This window comes from Sorex fumeus, unplaced genomic scaffold, assembly GCF_029834395.1.
Source record: "Sorex fumeus unplaced genomic scaffold, SorFum_2.1 ptg000007l, whole genome shotgun sequence".
NCBI classification, from domain to species: domain Eukaryota; kingdom Metazoa; phylum Chordata; class Mammalia; order Eulipotyphla; family Soricidae; genus Sorex; species Sorex fumeus.
In genome coordinates, this window is record NW_026606064.1 from 37,320,819 (window position 1) to 37,342,783 (window position 21,965).

A 21,965-nucleotide genomic window follows, 5' to 3' on the forward strand; every position below is an offset into this window, starting at 1 on the left:
TAGCTTGGTTATATGTTAAAACAGATGAGCATTTTTAAAAGAAAACATCACTGGTAATGAGTGGGTCAAGTAAGACAAATTATCACAGACTAGTAATTCTTTCTACTTTGTTTTTTAGCTGACTGCAGTACAATTTTTTTCCACTGAAAAAGTTAAAGTGATAGAGAACTTTTATGGCTCCCACCCTTGATTAACCTATTTGTCACCACATGTACCATCATATTTGCCTTCCTTTTGCTACCATAGAGATCATTGATCCCTGTTTCTGTCTAAAGCTGATTTCTCTATTCAGTTCTGTCCTCTTTAATGTCACTCAGAAGTTTCATTTTGGCATTATTTTGTCTTGTCACTAAGGCCTCACTATTTTGTTTGTTCAGTCCCCTTTGTAGCATGATTCCTTGAAACAGCTGTCTCTGCTTACTATCTGCAGTTCTCTTTCTCTCTCTCTCAAACTCTCCATTTGGGATTTTCTTTATACCATTTCACTTAAACTATTTCTGCTAAGGTCTCCAATGACTTACGAGAAGAATAAATCCAACAGCCCAATTTTCTTCTCCATGTAATTGTCTTAACAGGCATTGACACTGGTACTTGTATACTTTTATATAAGTTCCTCTCATGTTTTTCTCTTATTTTACTCATTCTTCTTTATAGGTCTCTTTTTTCTTAATGTTGGAATGCCAGCTAGCTTAGTCTTTAACATTCTCTATGTTGCCTCTTCTGGTTATCTCTAACTTGAAATATCATTTTTGTGCTCACAGTTCCCAAATTTGTCTCCTCCAACATCTTTCCCCTGAACCTTATATTCTTCTATACACCTGCCTTCCCAGTATCTATCTCTACCTGGTCATTTTTTTTTACTATTTAGTAGACATCTCAAAGTCAGCATGACATAATTAAACTCGGTCATTCAATACAGCTTCTCTATCTCCATTGATACCTACTCAATAGATTAGATCATCATTAGTTTCTCTTTTAAAACCTGTTGTCTTGGGGCTGGAGCAATAGTACATGGATAAGGCACTTGCCTTGCTAGCAGCTGACTCAGATTTGATTTCTGGCATCCTATATGATCCCCAAGCAACTGCCAGTTATCTTTATATAGATAATAATTGATTATATATAGTGCTGTCCCAAGACAACATCATCGCTCATAAAATTGACTTCCAAAGCATCATAAAAGATTTCTGTGTTTCTGTCCTTGGTCTTTTGCATCTATTTAACACAACCACATCAGTGGGCCTATTAAAACATAGTCTGTCATTGCTCAAAACTTTCCAGTATATTTCCATTTTCCTGAGAGTTTAAACCAAAGTTTGTAAGACTGGATGACCCTATATTATCCTCTTATTTTCCTCTAGACCTGTCTTCCTACCATACCCCATTTTTTTTTCCCTCTGACCTTGTCTCTTTGTACTCATCTGTCCTAGAATTTGTTCACTGTTTCCTTTGCATGATCTAGCCTGACCTGTCTTGTACCACTACCTCTAACTTCAAAAACACACTTACTATATCCAAAACAGGGCTTGTTATATTGAATTTTGTCTTACTAGTAGTTTCACTTAGTGCCCAAATGAATTTAGAATCTTGGGGATATTTTTCTTGTACGTTTTATTTATAAATTATAATCATCCTGTAATTACCATGACCTCACCAGTCCCCACTCCCCACCCCCCAGGAAAGAAGTATTTTGCTGTTTTCGGTCATTAAAAAATTAATTCAGAGGTTCCCAAACTTCTTTGGCTTACTACTGTCATCTTTTCAGAGGGGAAAAAAAAAAAACATTTGTGCCCTCCTTGAAACCTGTCTTCTTTAAGTGAACAAATAGAAAGTGCCTCCCAGTTGCACCCGAGACCACCATCACTTTTCTGGACTCTTCCATGCTTGTGGGTGTGGAGGGAAGTGGTACCACCCACTTTGGGTACCACTGCTCTAGTTGTTAGGGCTCTAATGGTATGGTTTATTAAAATATGCTCATCCTTACTATAATATACTTTTGGTTTGCAATATAATTGAATTTAAAAAAAAAAAACTAATGAAGGAAAATCTCTGGTCCTCTAGCAAAGCACAGTAAACCTTGTTAAGCTCTCATTTTGATTCAGGTATCATTAGTAAAATGGAAATAGTGCTTTGTGTCACCTTATTTCTTGCTGCGATAACAGTATAATCCCTTTGATTAATAAAGAGTGTATACATTAGCTTGTTTTAGTACAGTAGATATGAACTATCTTATAGATTATGATATAATTTTTGTATGTCAGAAATAGAAAAAGTGATCAAATATTATACTTAAAATGTAATGTATGTAATTTTAGAACTGACAAGTTATCAAAGCTGTGTGTGTGTGTGGTATTGGGGTGGGAGTACCAGGAATTGAACCCAGGGCTTTACACAAAAGTATAATTAATTTTTATTGTACTTTTTAAAGAGTAGTTTCCTAGAAAACTTAGAACTATTTTTGATGTTATGATATTGCATATCCTCTAATCCATTTTATTTTCTTTTATTCTACTTGCTTATATTGTATTTTATTATTATTTTATTATTATTTATATATATATATTTTTTAATTGAGAGTCATACTCTGTAGCGCCTCAGGAACTGCTCCAGGCTACATGCTTGAGCTCACTCAAGTGGTGTGACCTGGGGTTGAACCCGGCATCCTGCATGCAAATCGTGCACTCAGCTCATTGAGCTGTCTCTTCAGTTCCTGTATTTTAATAATATATTTTGCAAAACATGGAAAGCAAAATCCTTTAAGTATCATCTGAGAATTAGTGTCTACAGGCAACGTTTAATGATCATCAGGATTTTTGTGGTTATGCTCTGCTACTTAGGAGAAAGAATGAATGTGGTTATTCTAGTATTTTGTGGAACTTAATAGTTTTAGTTTCATGGTATAAAATGAACCCTGTTTGAAGACATTTATTGTGCCTTTGCAAGTGTTGGTTCTTCACTGTCTCCAACAATATTGAAGGAAAAGAACTGTTTAAGAATGAATGAGACATGAATCCCAATGATAGACAAATGCATGTTTTGCATAAATGACGCCCTAGATTAGTTCCATCCCCAAACCCTGACACCAGAGTGGGTGGGTATGTGGAGGGGGTATTTACACCACTCTTCTGAGAAACCAGTGAAAAATTTTGAGAATGATGCCAAACTAGATTTTGGACAAGTGCTAAAAAAAAAAAAAATCAGAGTATTTGTATCTCACAGCTTTTTTGTTACCTGGGAAGACCTTTCTTATAACTCATCTTCATGAGATTGGAGCTCAAGGAGCACATTGGCTTATCATTGAACATAGCTGCCAATTTAAAAAACTGTAGCTAGTGTTTTTCCAATAGGTCTCTGCTACATTCATATACTTGTATGGGTAGGGTGCAGGACTGGGGATCTAAAACTGAAAATTTTCCCTTAGAAATGATTTTAAAACCAAGTATTTTTTTTTATCATTGTTGCAACTGCTTTCTACTAGAAATCCATGGTAGAGGTGTGGAACTTCTTAAATTTAAACAGATTTTTCTATTCATTATTTATATATTATTTATCAAAAAAGCATCAGATAAAAGATGGATTTTCTGAGGAGAAAACTTAAAATTTTAAGCATTTAAATATTTCCAGGCTAGAGCGAAACTCTCTGGGCTTGGAGCATGCCTCACATGCAGGTCTCCAGCACTGCCCGGAGGGGGGCCCCCAACCACAGATCCAAATACCACGTGGGGTGACTCAAAACATTCCTCTCCCCATTCCCCAGTGAAGTGGCTGGGACTAGAGATACAGTTCAGTAGTAGGGTACATGCCTCATATACATTAGACTTCGTATTCAATCCCAGGTCCCACGGACAGCATAGAGCAATCACAGCCAACCAACCTTACTTGCTCCCCACCCCCCACCCCCCAGTTTCCTTCCATCCCTCACTCCCGCTAAATTGCCCCATTACCCACCCTAGACCTTTGACAACCAGAATAAAAATTCCTTTTCTTAACATTAAGGTATATATTATTGTTTTTGTTTTGTTTGTGCTTTTGGGCCACATTGGCTGTGTTCAGTAAGGATTCCTAACAGCCAGGGGTGGCCTCAGGGACCATATGGGGTGCTGGGCATCAAACTTGGGTCTGCTGCATGTAAGGCAAGTGCCTTAACCCTCTACTACCTCTCCAGCTCCCTAAAATATGTGTTTGTTTGGTTTTATTTCTCCCCTTCCCTTTGTTGTTAGTGTGATGACCAGGGGTAACTACACTTGGTCTGGTACTTCAACATTTCCTTGAGTGTGATGCTTACATACTGATATTAGTGCTTGCTGGAGATTACATCCTTCAATTACAGCACTCACAAAGACTGATTTCTGGTGCACCAGAGATTCCATGTCGGATTCCAAACCACAGAACCACTGGGATCACTTCAGTATGTAGAGTGGTGTCAGGGAAGGAATTCTCAGCCTTATGGTATCATAATTTGAGGGCAGATGATCCAACTCTGAGCTTTCTGGGATCATAAAATTTTTTAAGAATAACGTGTTTTTGTTAGGATTTAGCAGATAACTTTTGCAAGTTGGTATTGCCAAAACAAGGAGAACTTGAATCTGGTTCTATTTTCATTATTTAAAGTTTTTTCTCTAAATTTTCATTTTAATTTTTGAGGTACAGGAATCAAACCCAGGACCTTACACATGCAAGACATACGTTCTATTTCTGAGCTACATTCCTCATCCTTGAGCTATGCTTTTTAAAGGTTTGAAATTCTTGACCATGACCAGAGTATAAAGAATATATTTAGGAGATGCCAGGAATATTTGTTTATTTCCCCCTAAATGCAATCACCAGAAAGAAGAAGCTAATATGCATATGTGGTCATTTGTAACATATGGGATGAAAAAGAGGCATTCAAGAAAAAGTTTGGTCTCAAGCTGGGCAGTCTCATGGACAATGCCAAACTCTTATTAGATAAGGGAGTTTCTTATAATAAGGATCTTTCCAGCTTGATTTATGCTTGATGCCATTGTGTGACAGATCTTAGAAATTAAAGTCCTTATTAAGAAAAATACAAGATCAAGCAGACGGTCAAGAATAATACCACACATGGCCCAGTAAGATGGACAGAAAAGCATGGTACCTTTCAGTGAAACAGCTACATCTTATATGTGTAGCAAAAGTCAGTGGACTATCTTCTTTATGAAGTTCTTTTAAAGAGGGCACTATTTATCCTGCTAACTTTGTGCCGGAGTTTCTAGATCTAGTCTTTCTCCATGGAGTTTTTATAGAGTGTTACAGTTGTTTGAATCCTTAAGTCTTTTTGAACTTAATAGAGATAGGAGGGCAGGTAACAAAATGGGGTGCTTCTGACTTAGGACTTTACCCTGAACAAAATCTGCTGTTCTAACACTTCAAATCAGTTAAGATTCTCAAGAATCAGGTTTGCTTTTCAAACCTCCATGTTCTCCCTTGAACATGTATGTATGTCACTTGTTTTATGTTTCTTTACCTATTTCCACTGTAGAGAAGCCTGTGTCTCTCTTGAACACACACTTCTCCCTTTCTCTCCCATCACATCTTTCTAAGTAAGTTTCAATAAAGACTTCCTCAATTCACTCACCACTACCCCCCAAAAAAATTTGAAAAAAAAAGATTCTTATGAATCAGTTAAGATTTGGGGGGGGGGGGGTCACACCGAGTGATGCCCAGGGGTTACTCCTGGCTCTGCACTCAGGAGTTCTGTCAGTGCTTGGGGGACCATATGGGATGCCGGGGACCAAACCCAGGTCAACTGCATGCAAGGCAAACGCCCTCCCGACTGTGCTAGCGCTCCACCACCATTAGTTAAGATTGTTAAGACGTGAAAAGAATCATGTAGCTAATTCATATCTTGAGCTATAGTTTGTTGAATCAAAAAATCTATTTTCGGTTTTGGGACTACACCTGGCCCTACTCAGGGCTTACTACCAGTTTTGTGCTCAGGAATCATTCCTGGTGGGCTCTATGATCATATGGGTTACCAAGGATTGAACCCCAGTCATCTGCATGCAAGGCAAGCTCCTTACCTGCTATATTATTTCTCCAGCCCTATTTATTTTTATCATTTGTGTTGAGTGCCATAATTTTCAACACTGCTAATTATATTTTTCATGTATACACTGTCCCATCACCACCTTAATCGCAGAATGCCTATTTCCTTCCACCAGTGTTGCAAGGAACATGTGTGTCCCAGCCACCTATGTAAGATCTGTAGATAAAATCTCCAGTTCCAATGACTTTGGCAAATTGTTATTTAGTGTGTTTCTTAAATCTCATATATGAAAGAGCTCTTATTTTTATTTATTATAGAGTTGGTGATGCCTGCAAATATGTAGGTGATTAAAACTAAACTGAAATCACACAGAATTATAAATCAATGATAAGTGGAAAAAATTTTTTTCAAACCTATTTCTTTTTGTACATATATAAGACCTGAAGATAAATAGTGTAAATTATATTACGCTAATACATTTTAAAATTAACATGAAATAGATAAACCCTGCAAAAGCACAATTTTGTAAGACTGAAGAGAGGAGAATTTAAGAAAATTTTAAGGGCTGAATTGATAGTACAGTGGGTAGAGCATATTCCTTTTATATGACCAACCCGTGTTCAATCCCTGAAACCACATATGATCCCCCAGTGCCCACCAAGGGGATTGAATACCAACCAAAGAATAAGCCCTGAGTATGGCAAGGTATCCCCCCCCCCAAAAAAAAAAAACCTAAGAAAAATCTGAATAGGCCTATAAAAGTATAAAAATATTTTTTATCCTAAAAAGAGAATATAGGCTTTGTGTTATAAAATATTATATTAGGAGTGTAGGAGGGAAACTGGGGACATTGGTGGAGGGAAGTGAACACTGGTGAAGGGATTGGTGCTGTAACATTGTATACCTGAAACTTAATTTTAACTTTGTAAAGTTAAATGTAATTCACAGTGATTTGGTTAAAAAAAATTCTTTTTAAGAAGGAAAATAATAGGGTCAGAGTAATAGGGTAGCATGATTGTCTTGCATGTGGCCAGCTATCCTGGTACCACCCATGGTCTCCTGAGCACAGAGCCAGGAGTAAACCCTCCCCCTCCAAAAAAAATATACATACATTGTAGATAATGCTTATGTATCTGCATTAGTGAATAAAATATTGTAATAATAATCTCTATAGATGTAAAAAAATCACCTGAATAAATAGAACATTCAACAAATGAAACATTAATTCATTTTTTGATTTATTTTAAAAGATGATGCCAAAAAGAGTGAGCCTCTATACTTGTGTGATCAGCACTGTAAATAGCACCGGGGTTTGAAATGAGGGCCTCAAACATGCCTTAAGCAGCTAAGTCGTCTTTTGGATCCCTAGTGCTGGGGATCAAGCCAGGGCCTCACTGATATAATGCATGCACACTGGCACCCCCTCCACCCCATGCCCAAGTTTCACACTACTGTTTTTGTTATTTCCAGCACAAATAACTACATCAATTTTCAGTTTTTTTTTTCTTGACATGCTATGCCTTTTGAAACTAGAAAAGTTTATCTCATTATTTGCTCCTACGTTGTTTGGGTAGTTTTATTCCTTTTTCTAAACTGTAGTAACCTGCTTTACAAGGGTTCATTTCAGAATGTTTTTGTTAAAGAGTTTTGTTTTGTTTTGTTTTGTTTGGGGGCCACACCTGGCTGTTCCCAGGGCCCACTCCTGTTTGTGCACTCAGGGATTACTCCTGGGGTGGGGATGGAGGACCATATGGAGTGCTGGGGGTCAAACCTAGGTTGACCATTGTGCAAGGCAAAACGCTCTGTACTATGTCTCTGCTCCCTAGAGTTCTAATTGATAATAATAATGACTGGTGTAAGTTTTGGACATAGTATTAGTTTTTTCTGGTTTCTAACCAGCTCTCTTAAACTTGAGTGGCTCTCCTCCCTCTTGTGAATTTTAGTGCATTTGTTATATCTCACATTTCAGATTCTCTTGTAAGTTAGATTTTAAGACTACCAAATACTACCATGTAGTTATTGAATGTATCATAACTTAACTATTCTTCCCCACATAGCATTTTATTTTATTGTTGCCAAGGAATCTTGATTTTTTATTTTACAAGAAGATGTGTTAGGGTCTAAAGAGAAGTTAACTGGAATTTGTTTTGTTTGCTTTACATTTTTTGGTATACTCCAGGCTCAGTGCTCAAGGGTCATTCCCACCTGTGCTCAAGAGATCTTACAGTGCTGAAGATCCAGCCCAAGGCTCCCACATGCCACTGTAGTCTTTTTCGCCATCTACCCTGCCCTTGACTTGAAATTTTGAGTAGTGAACAAGAACCCTGGAACAATCTCAGTGATACTCAACCAACTAAGACAAGTGATTCAGTGCTAGACAGATGTTATAATGCTTGGGACCTTCAATATTGGGGTCTGCCAGGTTCACCCAGCAGTGCTGGGAGACCATGTGTTGCTACAGTTTGAATAGGAGTCCTGGTACAAACAAAACCTGTGTCCCTTACAACCCAGCTTCTTGACTTGATTCTTAAAGCAGAATACCAAAAACTGTTGATTAATTTTAGCCGTAGCTATCACTGTGCTAATCAAAGCATACTTCTAAAATGGTATTTTTATTGTCATTGTTTTGATTTGGGGCTGCACCTGGTGATGCCCAGAGGTTACTGCTGACTCTGCACTCTGGATCTTTGGCTGTGCTTAGGGACCTTTTGAAATGCTGGGGATTTAACCTGGATTGGCATACAAAGCAAGCACATTTCCCCGCTATATTATCACACCAGCTCCAGAATGTTTAGTTTTGTTTTTCCTTTTTTTCCCCTTGTTTTGGGCCATATCCAGCAGTGCTCAGGGGTTGCTTCTGGCTCTGCACTCAGGAATCACTCCTGGTGTGGTGCTCAGGGACCATATGGGATGCCAGGGATCAAACCAGGGTCAACTATGTGCAGAGCAATTGCCCTATCTGATATACTATCACTGTGGTCCTAAAATGAATTTTACACTTACAGAAAAGATTTTTAAAAAAATCATAGTTCTTCCAAGAACATTTGAGGGGGAAAAAAGTTTATGTTAGAGATACATACAATACAATACAGAGGGTGGGGTGCTTGCCTTGTGTGTGGCCAACCAGGTTCAGTCCCCAGCACCTCACAGGGTCCGCCAAGGCCCACCAGGAGTGATCCCTGAGCACAGAGTAAGTTATATATATTCCTCCAGTGCTGGGCATCTAAACCCATGGCCGCACACATGTGAGGTATGTCCTCTATCACTGGGCCACATCTCATATGCAGTCCCCCTTTCTCACTGCTGGAGGCCAGGTTTTTTGTTTTTTGTTGTTGTTGTTGTTTTGTTTGTTTTTTTGTTTTTTAAGGGTTTTGTTAGCAGTCATTCTTTGTGTATTATTGAATATTTTTTAAGTCTTATTTTAAGATGTCCAAGTGGACAACCCTTAAGTGCTACTACTGAACGATTTCTTAGCCATATTTTCCATCCTTTGGTTCATATTTAATAAAGAAGAAATGGATGAAAAAATGGGAATGTTTTCTAGTTAGTAACATTCCTTTGAGGATAGAAGCTAGTAAACATGACAAGGTTTTCTTGACTTCTCTTGTCCAGTGCTATTCTTCCCTGTTGGGCTGTCTTGAATTTAGCTTACAGAAACTGTTCTACCAGTATATAGTACCCTGAGCAGCCTGCTCACGGGGTGTCTTAGTATACACTGACTTATGTATGGATTTGGGCACCTCTTCTCCACAGTGTTTCACAGACTTCCTTTGGAAATACCTGCCTCATCTGTAGGGTAAGTAGCATTTTCTTCACTCCTGATCAGTCATTAGTCATGAGTGCAAGTTTATATGCTGAGGGCTTGTTATGCTAAATGTTAAAGACTTTTTCTGCCACAAAAATCCAAAATAATGATAAATTTTGTAAGTTTTTGAATAAGGCCTTCCTGCACATGACCGGTATATGGCTTCAGAGTTTATGCCTTAAATTTTTCTGGAAAGTTAATAGATAAATAAATACATAATTTGTCTCAAATACATGTCTTTAGGTAATTTCAACAACAGATTTTTTTTTTTAATTAAAAGAAAGGTAGGAGAAGTGGATTCATTTGTCTTTCTTTGGTTATTCTAAAAGGTATCTCAACATTGTAGGTAAATAAATAAGGAAGTGTTTTGATTCTGACCCATATTTTTAAGAATACAGTTTCACTGTCCTTCAGATTGACTTTCGTTGCTTATGTCTGCCGGTAGCATTTTCATCTTTTCCCCTTCCTTCCTTTTCCCTTCATTGTTGTTGTTGCTGTTGCTGCTGCTTCTGCAAATAATGAGACAAAGGGAGTGGGTGCATGTGGGGGGCAGCAGGGACCTTTCACATGCACCTGCTTGAAGTGCTCCCTGGGGGTCACTGTGGTGCTCATGTGTTTGTTAATCAAAGGCCACACTGCTCTCACACACCTGCTTTGATGGGCTGGGATCTAGCACACTTTGTTGTAGCACTCAGGCTCCATAGAGTAGAGCTATTAGGATAGTTCTTGGATCAAACTCACAGCCTCAGGCTTACAGTGAGGCAGGTGTGTTTTACCACTAAGCTGACCCCCTGGGCCCCATATCTTCATCACTTAATTATTATGATATTTGAATGATTTTGTAGCATTTTCTTTTCTCTTTCTCCTCCCTCCCTTCTTTCTTTCCATCTTTCTTTCTTTATTTCTTCTTATATAAGTAGTTATACTTTGCTATCCTATTTTAGTTCTAAAGGTATTTCACTTTTGAAACTAATGTTTATATAAACTGATTTAACTCTTTGTGATATTTAGAAAGGATAAACCTACTCATGACTTGGGTCCAGAATAGTGCCTCATATTTGTGAAGCTTGCAGTCCACTAGTGAACTATCCCCCCAGCCCCTACAACTTTAAGAAAATGTTTTCTGATTATGGTTGTAGAGACTTTATGAAGCTTAAATAAAATGTGTTTCTCTGAGTAGGCTTTAAGATACAGGACCTGGGGGGAGAGCTCAAAGAATTAGTGTGTGTGCTTTGCATGCATTAAGCCTGAGTTGGATTCCTAGCACCTGCATGATCCCAAGCACTGCTGGGAGTAGCCCTTGAGCACTACAGGGTGTGGCCCCTCTCCCCCAAAAAAGAGAAAAGTTCCGTATTATGCACAGAGCTTGGCAAAGAGCTTCACACAGACTTTTGTGAATTGTTGAATGAATTTCCCAAGTTTTTGCTTAACGACATGAAACGAAGCCTTTACTTTCGTTTATTGTTGTCCTGTTTCAGAGATTGACCCTTCTTTAAAATTATTATTATTATTATAAAGGGAAATCATGTGGGTGGAGCTAGTCATCTACATGAGACTGATCCAATTTCTAAGTAATGGTCTATAAAGCAGTTGGCACTGCTTAGGTGCTGTAGTTTACTCTGTAACACAAGTGTCAGTCCACAGAAGATGTGGGTCTCAGCAAGTAACATTGTAAACGAAAAATGCTTGATAGACTAAGGACACGGCTTAAAGGACTAGAGCGCATGCCATGTGGGAGTCCTGGGTCCAGTCTCAGTATCCAGTGTCCACTCCTCAATATCCAACCCACAGTATCTCCCAAGCACTGCTGAGCATGTGCCTGTGTGTGTCCCACTGAAAATGTTTGGCTGATGATTCACTTTTGCTGCTGAAAGTGAGGCCAGCAAAGTCACTTCATTATCTTGTATTTCACTTTGTGGTTCACTTATATAATACTATACATGAATTAACACATTACTCCAGGACTGTTGGTCATACTTGGCTGTGATTTAACACAAATTACAGTATCCCTGTTAGTTTGGTAAGTATATAATATAAAGATGGCTTTTTTTTTGAGCCACACCTGGTGGTGCTCAGCACTTACTCCTGGAGGAACTCGGGACTAAATGGGGTGCCGGGGATTGAACCCTAGTCACACGTATGCAAGGCAATTGCTCTGCCTGCTGTACTGTCAATAACTCCAGCCCCTAAAGTTGGCTTTTATATTGGTAGTGTATAGTAAGTAGTGCTCTTTGAAGATAGTGGCCTATAGTACCATTGAATTGTTAGATCCATTAGGTGGACTATTAGTTTACTAATACTGGAGAAATTGTATTCCCTAAGCTGATCGCTTTAGCTGGTTTTGTTTAGGATTATTTCCCAAAAATCAATGTTACTTTTCAATTGCTGCTAATTGGGAAGTATAAAAGACACTTCTGTATGTGGGGACTTGATATCTGTCAGTTTGACACAGCTCTTATTTAGTGCTAATATTGTTGTGCTCTGGGGCTGGAGCAATAGCACAGCGGGTAGGGCGTTTGCCTTGTACGCGTCCCGACCTGGCCGACCTGGGTTCGATTCCTCCGCCCCTCTTGGAGAGCCCAGAAAGCTACCGAGAGTATCTCACCCGCACGGCAAAGCCTGGCAAGCTACCCATGACATATTTGATATGCCAAACATAGTAACAAATCTCACAAAGGAGATGGTGCTGGGCCCGCTGGAGCAAATTGATGAACAACAGTGATAGTGACATTGTTGTGCTCTGTGACTATGCCCCTGGGGCATGGAACCCAGGACCTCAATGTGAAAGCTTGTGCTCTACCACTTGAACCATATTCCCAGTACCTTAACTCATCTTAATGCACTTAATGCAGGAAGAGTTATATCTCTTGTTATAGCAAGTATAAATGTTTCAATTTCTCAAAATGCTTGAGGGGGTTTGAGAGAGAGTATAGGGGTTAAGGTCTTGTTTGCCTTGTATGTACATATCTCCCATACCACATGGTCCACCAAGCACCACCAGGTATGGCCCAGAATCCCTCCCCTGGGAGAAAAAGTTGCTTGATTTTTTTTGTTTGATTTTGGGCCACATCCAGTGGTTCAGGAAATCACTTCTGGTGAGGCTTGCTGGATCATATTGGGTGCTGGGCATCTGTCTAACCAGTGTCAGTCACGTAGAAGGCAAATGCCGTACCCACTGTGCTATTTCTCCGTCCCTGACATCCCATATGATCCCCCAAGCACCATCAGGAATGATTCCTGAGTGCAGAGCCAGGAGTAACCCCTGAGCATCACTGGGTGTGACACCCCCCGCCCCCCCCCCCCACACACACACACATACAACCTGCTTAAAAAGTGATCAAGAAGATAAGAATCTTCCAAATCCACTTATCTTTTAAGGTGTCAAGTTCCTTGAATTTTTAACTTTGGGGGAACAGGGGAGTTGACACTTTATGATTCAGGCATTAGACATTTTTGTTTTGGGGGCCACACCCAGTGGAGCTTCGGGATCCTGCTGTACTATTTCTATAGCTCAGACATTAGAATTTTTTTAGAAAATAGATGAATTTTAGCATTTAATATTTAGATATGTATATAGTAAGATCTATGTGAGAGATCCTACATTGGGTAGGGCACTTGTCTTGGTGTAGCCGACCAGGTTCAGTCCCCAGCACCACCTGTTAGCTGTAGCCCATAAACCAAAAAGAAAAATGCCACACAGTGGTTGCTGGGTTTCCTGTGACTGTGGGGAAGATTTCAAATCAGGGTTATTATAAAATTATAAGGGGACTGGAGAAATAGCACAGCTGTAGGTTCTTGCCTTGCATATGGCCAACCCAGGATTGATCCATGGTACCACATATGGTTCCTTGAGCTCCACCACAATTAATCCCTGAGCACTGAGCACTGCCAGATGTGGTCCCCCCACCAATATATATGTATATATTACATATATATTATATATATAAAATTAAAAGAGGGCCAAAGAGATGATACAAGGTGGCAAAACAGTCACCTTGCGTGCAGTGCATCAGCTAGGACCCTGGCTAAATTCCCAGCACTATATCCACTCTAACCACTGTTTCTTAGTTTATATGATATACAGAGTTTGTTTTGGCGTTTTATTGTGGATTTCCAATTTTACTTTAGGTATTCTGACCAGGAACACAGTCAGGTTTCCAGTCCATACTAATAAGACTCCTCAGAGGAGTATAGTAAGTCAGTGGGACTGTGGGTCTGTGGAACCTTTTGTTTTGTTTTGTTTTGTATTGGGGCCACACCGAGCAGTACTCAAGGTCATGCCTGATAGTGGTTGGGGAGTACTATGCAGGACCAGGGCTTAAACCTGGGTCGCCAACATGTGCACAGCATGTGCTAGTCAGTTCTTTGAGCTAACTCCCCAATGGATTTAATCCTTTTCTTTAGAATTGAAGGAATGTGACAGAATCTGGAGTTATAGTATATTGATGTACATTTACAGGATTTAAATGTTATGTATCACCTGTGAACATTTGATTGTTAATTGTTGATTTCACAATATGAATCTGCAAGGATAGAAGTTCTTCAGCTAAAATAAAATCAGCATGATTCTAGTGGTCCTCTCCCAGTAGAGTCATTGTACATGAAGCATAGCTAACCAAGGAAGCTTTCCTGAGCTTTACTCTCTAGCTTTTACTTTTTAAATTTGGGGCTACTCCTGGTGGTACTTGAGGGATTACCTTGTGCTGGGTGTTGAACTCAGGACTCCCCACATGCAAAGCCAGTACTCTAGTCCTTTGTCCTCATTCCCCTGTCCAGAGTTTTTATTGGGATTTGCTTTCATAAACACTATTGACTTGCTTTTAGTCTCCAGTCACACTAGAAACTGCAATACTATTGCATGGTCCAATGCCCCTACCATAAATCACATTGTTAGACTGTCTGTAGCCCATGGTCCCCAGATATGATAAGGCAGTATTATCAAATCAGACATTCCAAGGGCTTTGAGATCAACCAAGGCCAAAGCCCAGAGCACTCCCAGAAAATTTCATTCCTATTATACAGGACTAGCTGTGAAGTATTTTGTTTGAACTTTTGAAAAATTACCTCAAGAAAAAGTACAAAAGAGAAGAAGGTCCATTTTTAAAAATACTAGTGTCTGCCCAAAATTTCTTGCTGAATAATTTCAAGATGAGAAGGGCAACATGGAGTATTGGTAAAGGAGTTAATTTAGTATGGTTTGGAACATTACTCATATTATAAACAAGGAATTGAGGGGATACCTATACTATGAAAGACAAAATTTTATATTGCACTAGAGATTAAGTTAGAAATTTTGTAAGAGAGGCAGATTATTTTTAAATTAATAGCACATTGGTATTAAGTCGTCTTGATGAAATTTTCTGATTTGCAGCTTGCAGTTTTTCTGTAATATCACTTGATGTATACTTTGTTTAACCTCTATACAATCTCTAGGCCCAAGAGCATTAAACTCTTCGTTAATTTAGAATGATATAAGAACTTAGGGCAGGTAGAGCTGTTTACTTAAAAAAGCTGCATCAGGACTGGAGTGATAATATAGCAAGGGAGGGTGCTTGCCTTGCACATGTCTGACAAAGGTTCGACCCCCAGTATCCCATATGGTCCCCTGACCTTGCCAGGAGTGATCCCTGCACACTGCCAGGTTTGACCCAAAAACCAAAAAAAAAGTAGGGGGTGGAGATAAAAGATGCATCATCTAACAGTGTGGTTCCTTAAGGAAACTTGTGATTAGTATAATTTGTGTTGTAACAAATGTAAATAGACCATTATGTTTTAGGAATGAATTTGGGATGTTGTGATCACTGTCACTGTCCTCCCGTTGTTCATCGATTTGCTCGAGCGGGCCCAGTAACATTGTGAGACTTATTACTATGTTTGGCATATCAAATACGTCACGGGTAGCTTGCCAGGCTTTGCCGTGCAGGTGAGATACTCTCAGTAGCTTTCTGGGCTCCCTGAGAGGGGAGGAGGAATCGAACTCGGGTCGGCCATGTTGGCTGAGTGCAAGGCAAACGCCCTACCCACTGTGCTATCGCTCCAGCCCGGGATGTTGTGATAATGCCAGCAAAAGTAGAAGTTTACAGTAGCAATAAAATAATCAAATGGCAGAATCACAGATAGATTGGCAGAATCACAGATAGATACACAGCAGTGTTTCATCCCCCTCAGTATCTCCTCATGCATCATCTACCTTTTTGTATTTTCTTCTTTTGGGACCACACTCGCAGGTCATCAGGGCTTACTCCTGGCTATGTGCTCATTGGAGGACCATTTGTGGTGCCAGGGATTGAGTCTGGATCAGCCATGTGCAAGGCAATGCATTGCTGGCTGTACTTCCTCTGCAGCCCGAGTATCTTCTTAACATCCACCCCCATCCTGAACTGTTAGTACCTGTTAAAAGATTCTACTCTATGTGTTTCTGTGCTATATATATCTGTATTTTAATCATAAAAAGCAATTTTTTTTCACTTCTTAAGAGGCAATTTTCATCCACCTAAAGGTATTGTACCCGTTGGAGAAACGACTCTTGATGTTGGAGAAGATAGGATTTGAACTCAGGAGATTAGGACTGTCTAGAAAGAAAGGTTTCTCAGCTAAGTCTATATTTGGGGCAAGGTAGAGAGGTGAGTAAATGAACCTGTCCTTATCCAAGAGCAGAGCTGAACCAGAGAACAAGAAAAGCAGAGGAAACACTGCTTATAAAGAGGCACAGATGAAAGTGAAAAGCATCTGGACCTTCCAGGTTGTCTTGGTGAGGATGGGAGGTTCTTGCTTTTGAGCAGTGAGGAGTTGTGCATACAGTTAAAGTGGTGTTAGGATTCTAATTACATAGGAAAGCAGGAGGAAGGAGAATAGAATACTTATCCACCTTGTGACTTCAATCTTTGATAATGTTCTGAGAATACAGGTGTCGGAGACCTACTCTGGTCCTGTACATAATAAAAGAGGGCAGGGGCTCTAAGAAAGAATCCAGTATGCCTCCTGTATACTCTAAGGAAGTATACAGAAGGTATGGCACTTATCATGCATCCCACTCACCCGGGTTCAGATCCCTTGCACCACCATGTATGACCACCAGGGAAGAAGCAATCAAAAGGATGGAGGATTTTCATTAAGTTGTGACAAGGAAGACCTTGAAAGTTATATGTCCTGAGGCTATATGTGTGATGGGTGAGACCATCTTCGCTGGCAGCCTGTAGACAGCACAAAGAGAAGGGCAAGAAGATGAATCTGAGAACCAGAATGTTCTCTGGTGACTGGAGAGATAATAGTGGGCTGAAGTGCTTGCTTTGCATCTCGCTGACCTCCGTTCAAGTCCTCAGTACTACCTAATGGTCCTCAAAGCACTTCCATGAGTGATCCCTGAGCCAGTAGCACCTGACCACCTCCAGGTATAGTTGCCAGCCAGAAGGTATGAGTGGAGATTAGCCTTGAGTTCACCAGTTTATAATGTGATAAACATTTGCAGCTTACATTCAGAGTAGACAATAAAGCTTAAATATATTTATTAAGCCCTATGTGACATTTTATCAAAGTTGAACATCAAAAAGCCATTTATACTTTCGTTGAGTAGGTCCCTAAGTGAAGGACACAGTCATAAAAGTATCCATATTTATATTAAAGGGAGGGAAAATATCTGCTGAATGTTTAATTAAATGTGAACAGTAGTCACTATAGTAAAAAATCTGAGAAGTTTATCAGTTGTATTTGTTCTTTGTCATTCTCTGTTGCTCATTTGTTCTTTCCCGTTCTTTTGGGAAGTGGGGGAGGAATAAGACATCTATCTTACAGGAAGAAGGTGTCTACCTTCTTCTAATTGTAAACTGTACATGGAAAATACTACCTGTTCTTGGTCCTCTTACTGGCTTTTCCAGTGGGCTCCTCTCTTCTGCTTAACCATGAAACTTGGAAATGAACTTGACCTGAATCAGATGGTTTCCTTGACACAAATGTTGAAGATTTAGCAATTATTATAAATCTGTAGAGAGGCGGCCCTGCCTCATAGAGAAAATAGCTCCTTGTTCGAGCCTGTAAGTAGAGAAAGCTGAGAAATATGAACTAACGGTACGAACTAATGGTACCCTTGCAGGGAACGCATATGTGAATCAACCCGAATTTTAATGTTATTTTTATGAAATTATAACAGTTATAATTTCATTTCTCTCCACTTTGAAAGTGTTTACTCATTTTGTCCTATTTCTGAAGGTTCCTGTTTTGAAACTAGAAAGAGTTTTATATTTAAGTGGTTTTACCTTCTTTTTTTTTCCTACAGGCCCCAGCAGGGATGGTACAATCAGCGAGGACACTATCAGGGCCTCTCTCATCTCGGCAGTCAGTGACAAACTGAGATGGCGGATGAAGGAGGAAATGGATCGTGCTCAGGCAGAGCTCAACGCTTTAAAACGAACAGAGGAAGACCTGAAAAAAGGCCACCAGAAATTGGAAGAGATGGTCACCCGTTTAGATCAAGAAGTAGTAAGTAATTCACTAAATACTTGAGATTTTTAGATTCACTTGTAGCCCTGGTAAAATGTTCTTGATTACCCTCGATATTGTGTGTATAGTAAATGTGTAGCTTCTCTGTATCTTTATTAAAAGTGGAGCTTATAATAATTTGGAATTTGGTCATTGATGGAAGTTGTATGTAGAAGAAATGTAGAAGCATTTTTGCTCACACCTCAGCAGTGGGTGGTGATGCCTTGCCCCAGAAGAGTACTATTTCAGTGTTTGTTTTGCCATCAGAAATAATTTGAGGGCTGGAGCGATAGTACAGCAGGTAGGGCATTTGCCTTGCACACGGCCGACCCGGGTTTCATTCTCAGCATCCATATGGTCCCTCAAGCACCGCCAGGAGTAATTCCTGAGTGCAGAGCCAGGAATAACCCTTGTGCATCGCTGGGTGTGACCCAAGAAGAAAAAAAAAGAAAGAAAGAAAGAATTTGAGAGTTCCAAACCACAATAAAAATCTCGACAGACATTGAGTATAGACTTACTTAGTAATCCAGGGATAATTGGGTGACTTAAAAGTTGCATATAAACAAAGTTAACCCTGTGACTTTTACTGATGAAGTGGAGGCACTAGCATTTTATTCCAATAGAGGAGAACTCAGTCCAAATAAAATACTCATTTTTGATGAAAGTAGAATTACTGAATCTCTGAAGGCCTTGGAAAAGGTGATTTGTACTAGCCAGTGATTCTCGAGTTGAAGAGGTGAGATCACTGCAATTCAGAGCCTCAGAACTCTTGAATCTTACTTAAAACTACTGGATATTCTGTGTGTTGAATCTTCTTTATGGACTGGAGAAAGTTAGTTGAATACAGATGCCCTCTTAGAGAACAAAACATGATTTTTATGTAAGGAACTTCCAACTGGAAAGTATTTTTTTCTAATGGCTTCATTTGCAATATCAATTGTCATAGTATTTCCAACATTATTACTTTCATTGAGCGTATTAGGTCACCTTTGGTCAGTGTGTTATTGAAATATTTATAGGGAGGGATGTTGGGAATCCAACTCAGAACATCATAAATGCCAGGTATCTGCTCTACTGCTGAGCTACATCCCTGGCCCTAAACATTGCTTTTTTTTTATGGCAAGTCTGTTTCTGTGGAATTGAGTTGTAGATGGCTAACAAGCAGATAATTATGTACAATTAGTATAAAATCATCATGCTTGGACTGTTCTGTTTTCAGGCTGAGGTTGATAAAAACATAGAACTTTTGAGAAAGAAGGATGAAGAACTAAGTTCTGCTCTGGAGAAAATGGAAAATCAATCTGAAAATAATGATATTGATGAAGTTATCATTCCCACAGCCCCACTATACAAGCAGATCCTAAATCTGTATGCAGAAGAAAATGCTATTGAAGATACTATCTTCTACCTGGGAGAAGCCTTGAGGCGGGGAGTGATAGACCTTGATGTCTTCCTAAAGGTATGTCATATTCTGTTATCCAGGATTTTGTAGGGTGGGTTAGCTTGTTCTCAGAGAACGAGCAATCCATGGTGGTGAACAATCTCTATAACCTTGGGAGGACTGAGGGTCAGTCTGTGCAGGAGAAGAAGAAGGGCTAAAGTCGCCTCCTTGTCAACCATCTCAGGCATTCGGTATCGAGCTGGCCTGTTGATTCCCTGCACCACACGTTCCCTAGGGTATCACCAGGGTTCATTCCTTAGCGCTCTCAGGTGTCCTAACTCCATCATCCCCTCCTACCACCCCTCAAAAAAGTATAAAATTGAATGTAATCCGTCTTACTGCTGTGCCTGGGTAAGGCAGAGATACAGTCAAACTGAGATCTGTGTCTGCCCCATTCATTTCCATTAATTTTCTTAGAATTGGTACCAAAGGCTTCTAAATGAAAGTTGTTTCAGGCTAATTGTATAGACCTAAAAATCTAGTAAACCCAATTTATATTACTGCTTTGGTGGGTTGTGTAGACTATAATAGCCACAATGTGGATATTGAGTCCAACCTGCTGCTGGTGCTCCAATATACATGCAAAACTGGTCGGGTCAATTGATGACCTTATCTGTGTGTCTGTGTGTGATGTGCAGGGCAACGGGTCTAAGGGAGGACTCCCTCCATACACAGCCTCCTGGTTGGGTGGGCATAGCTTAGGGAAAGATGCACACAGAAAGACAAGAGAGTACTGAATTCGCTAGGCACTGCAGTGATAAAGCTACTCATCTGTACCCTTTTCCTTTTGGCCTAGTGGAGACAAATAACAGTTTTGTAACAATCCAAAGTCTAGGTTTCCCTGACATCTTATTCCTCTCAAAATAGAGCTCAATCAGTGGGGCTGAAGTGATAGTGTAGTGGGTCTGGTATTTGCCTTGCATGCGGCTGACCCAGGTTCCTCAATCGGGTTCTGCAATGTTGGTGCTTTCCCTGTGAGTAAGTCTTCTGAGACCCTGTAAAGCTTGTAGAGATCTGTATACATCTGCTAGCATCAGTCTAGTGGGACTTAAAAGCTATTTTGTAACTAATACTGTTTTCAGAGGAAGGTGGTGGAGGAAATGAGTTTAGGGTTAAATCCCATGTAAATTGCAAAATGATATGTTATTGCTGTGCCTTAACCATTCTTAACTTTTGAAACTTTACCCCCCTTCCCAGCATGTGCGTCTTCTGTCACGCAAACAGTTCCAGCTGAGAGCACTCATGCAAAAAGCAAGAAAGACTGCCGGTCTCAGTGATCTCTACTGACTTCTCCGACATCCCCTGAAACTGAGCTCCTGAAAATTCTCTCCTCTTCCTTTCTCTTATCAGTAGGTGCCCAGAATAAGTTATTGCGGTTTATCATGCAAGTGTAAAATATTTTGAATCAATAATATATTTTCTGTTTTCTTTTAGTAAAGACTGGCTTTTATTAATGTACTTTCTATCTTCTGTAAACTTCTTGTGCTGAATGTTGGGACTGACTATGCTAAATAAAATTTGTTGCATAATTTCTCTTCTTTATTCAACATCTTTAGGAGTAATCCATGAATCTTTTAAAAAGTCTGGCTTTTGATTAAGCATAACCTTCATCTAAAGCTGTGTGTATACATACTCTTTTTACATTGTAAAGCTACAACTTTTTTATAGCAAATACTTGAACATAGGTATCAGCCAGCCAGTTGAAAGGATTAACTATAGATTTACTTGAAGAAAAGAATCAGAATTTCCATAATGGTAAATACACATCATAAATTCTTTTGAACCAATTGGTAAGAAAGAGGCAAGTTACCAAAAAATTTTTCATTGATGCAGCCACTGACTGCCATTCAGCTTTCCCTGTATTTCAGTTTTCAGGAATTGAGTCTACTCAGCAGTTTGACTATGTATGCGTATGTTATAGCTTATCCTTTCTTTAAAACTTTGAAATGATCTTTGCGTTCCTTCTGAATTTTGCTGTACTCTTCAAATAGGTCATCACTTTAGGGATCAGCTTTACCTTAATGAGATGTGTGATGCCATTCTCTTCCAGGGTACAAGGAACATGGAGGAATACTTCTTCCTATATTCCTTAGAGACCCCGAAAGTAAAGACTTAAAATCATTTCCTCTCACTTCTGCTTTTTCTGTTACATTTTTGTGATTTGAGAAACACTAGCTGAGTATTTAACAGATTTCTAACATGAACTGTAGGCAGAAAATACACAACCAAGACAGAAC

The 21,965-nt window shown here is 39.5% G+C and overlaps 1 protein-coding gene across 1 annotated transcript in view; it reads left to right on the forward strand.

Annotated features, from left to right (window-relative positions):
* TSG101 (tumor susceptibility 101) overlaps positions 1-21,261 on the forward strand; it is a 50,003-nt gene extending 28,742 nt beyond the window's left edge. Inside the window, exons 8-10 of the mRNA XM_056132071.1 lie at positions 18,085-18,287; positions 19,507-19,746; positions 20,926-21,261. Coding sequence (XP_055988046.1) covers positions 18,085-18,287; positions 19,507-19,746; positions 20,926-21,015 — 533 coding nt within the window. The 3' untranslated portion in view covers positions 21,016-21,261. The remainder of the gene's footprint in view (positions 1-18,084; positions 18,288-19,506; positions 19,747-20,925) is intronic.
* Positions 21,262-21,965: the final 704 nt, after the last annotated feature.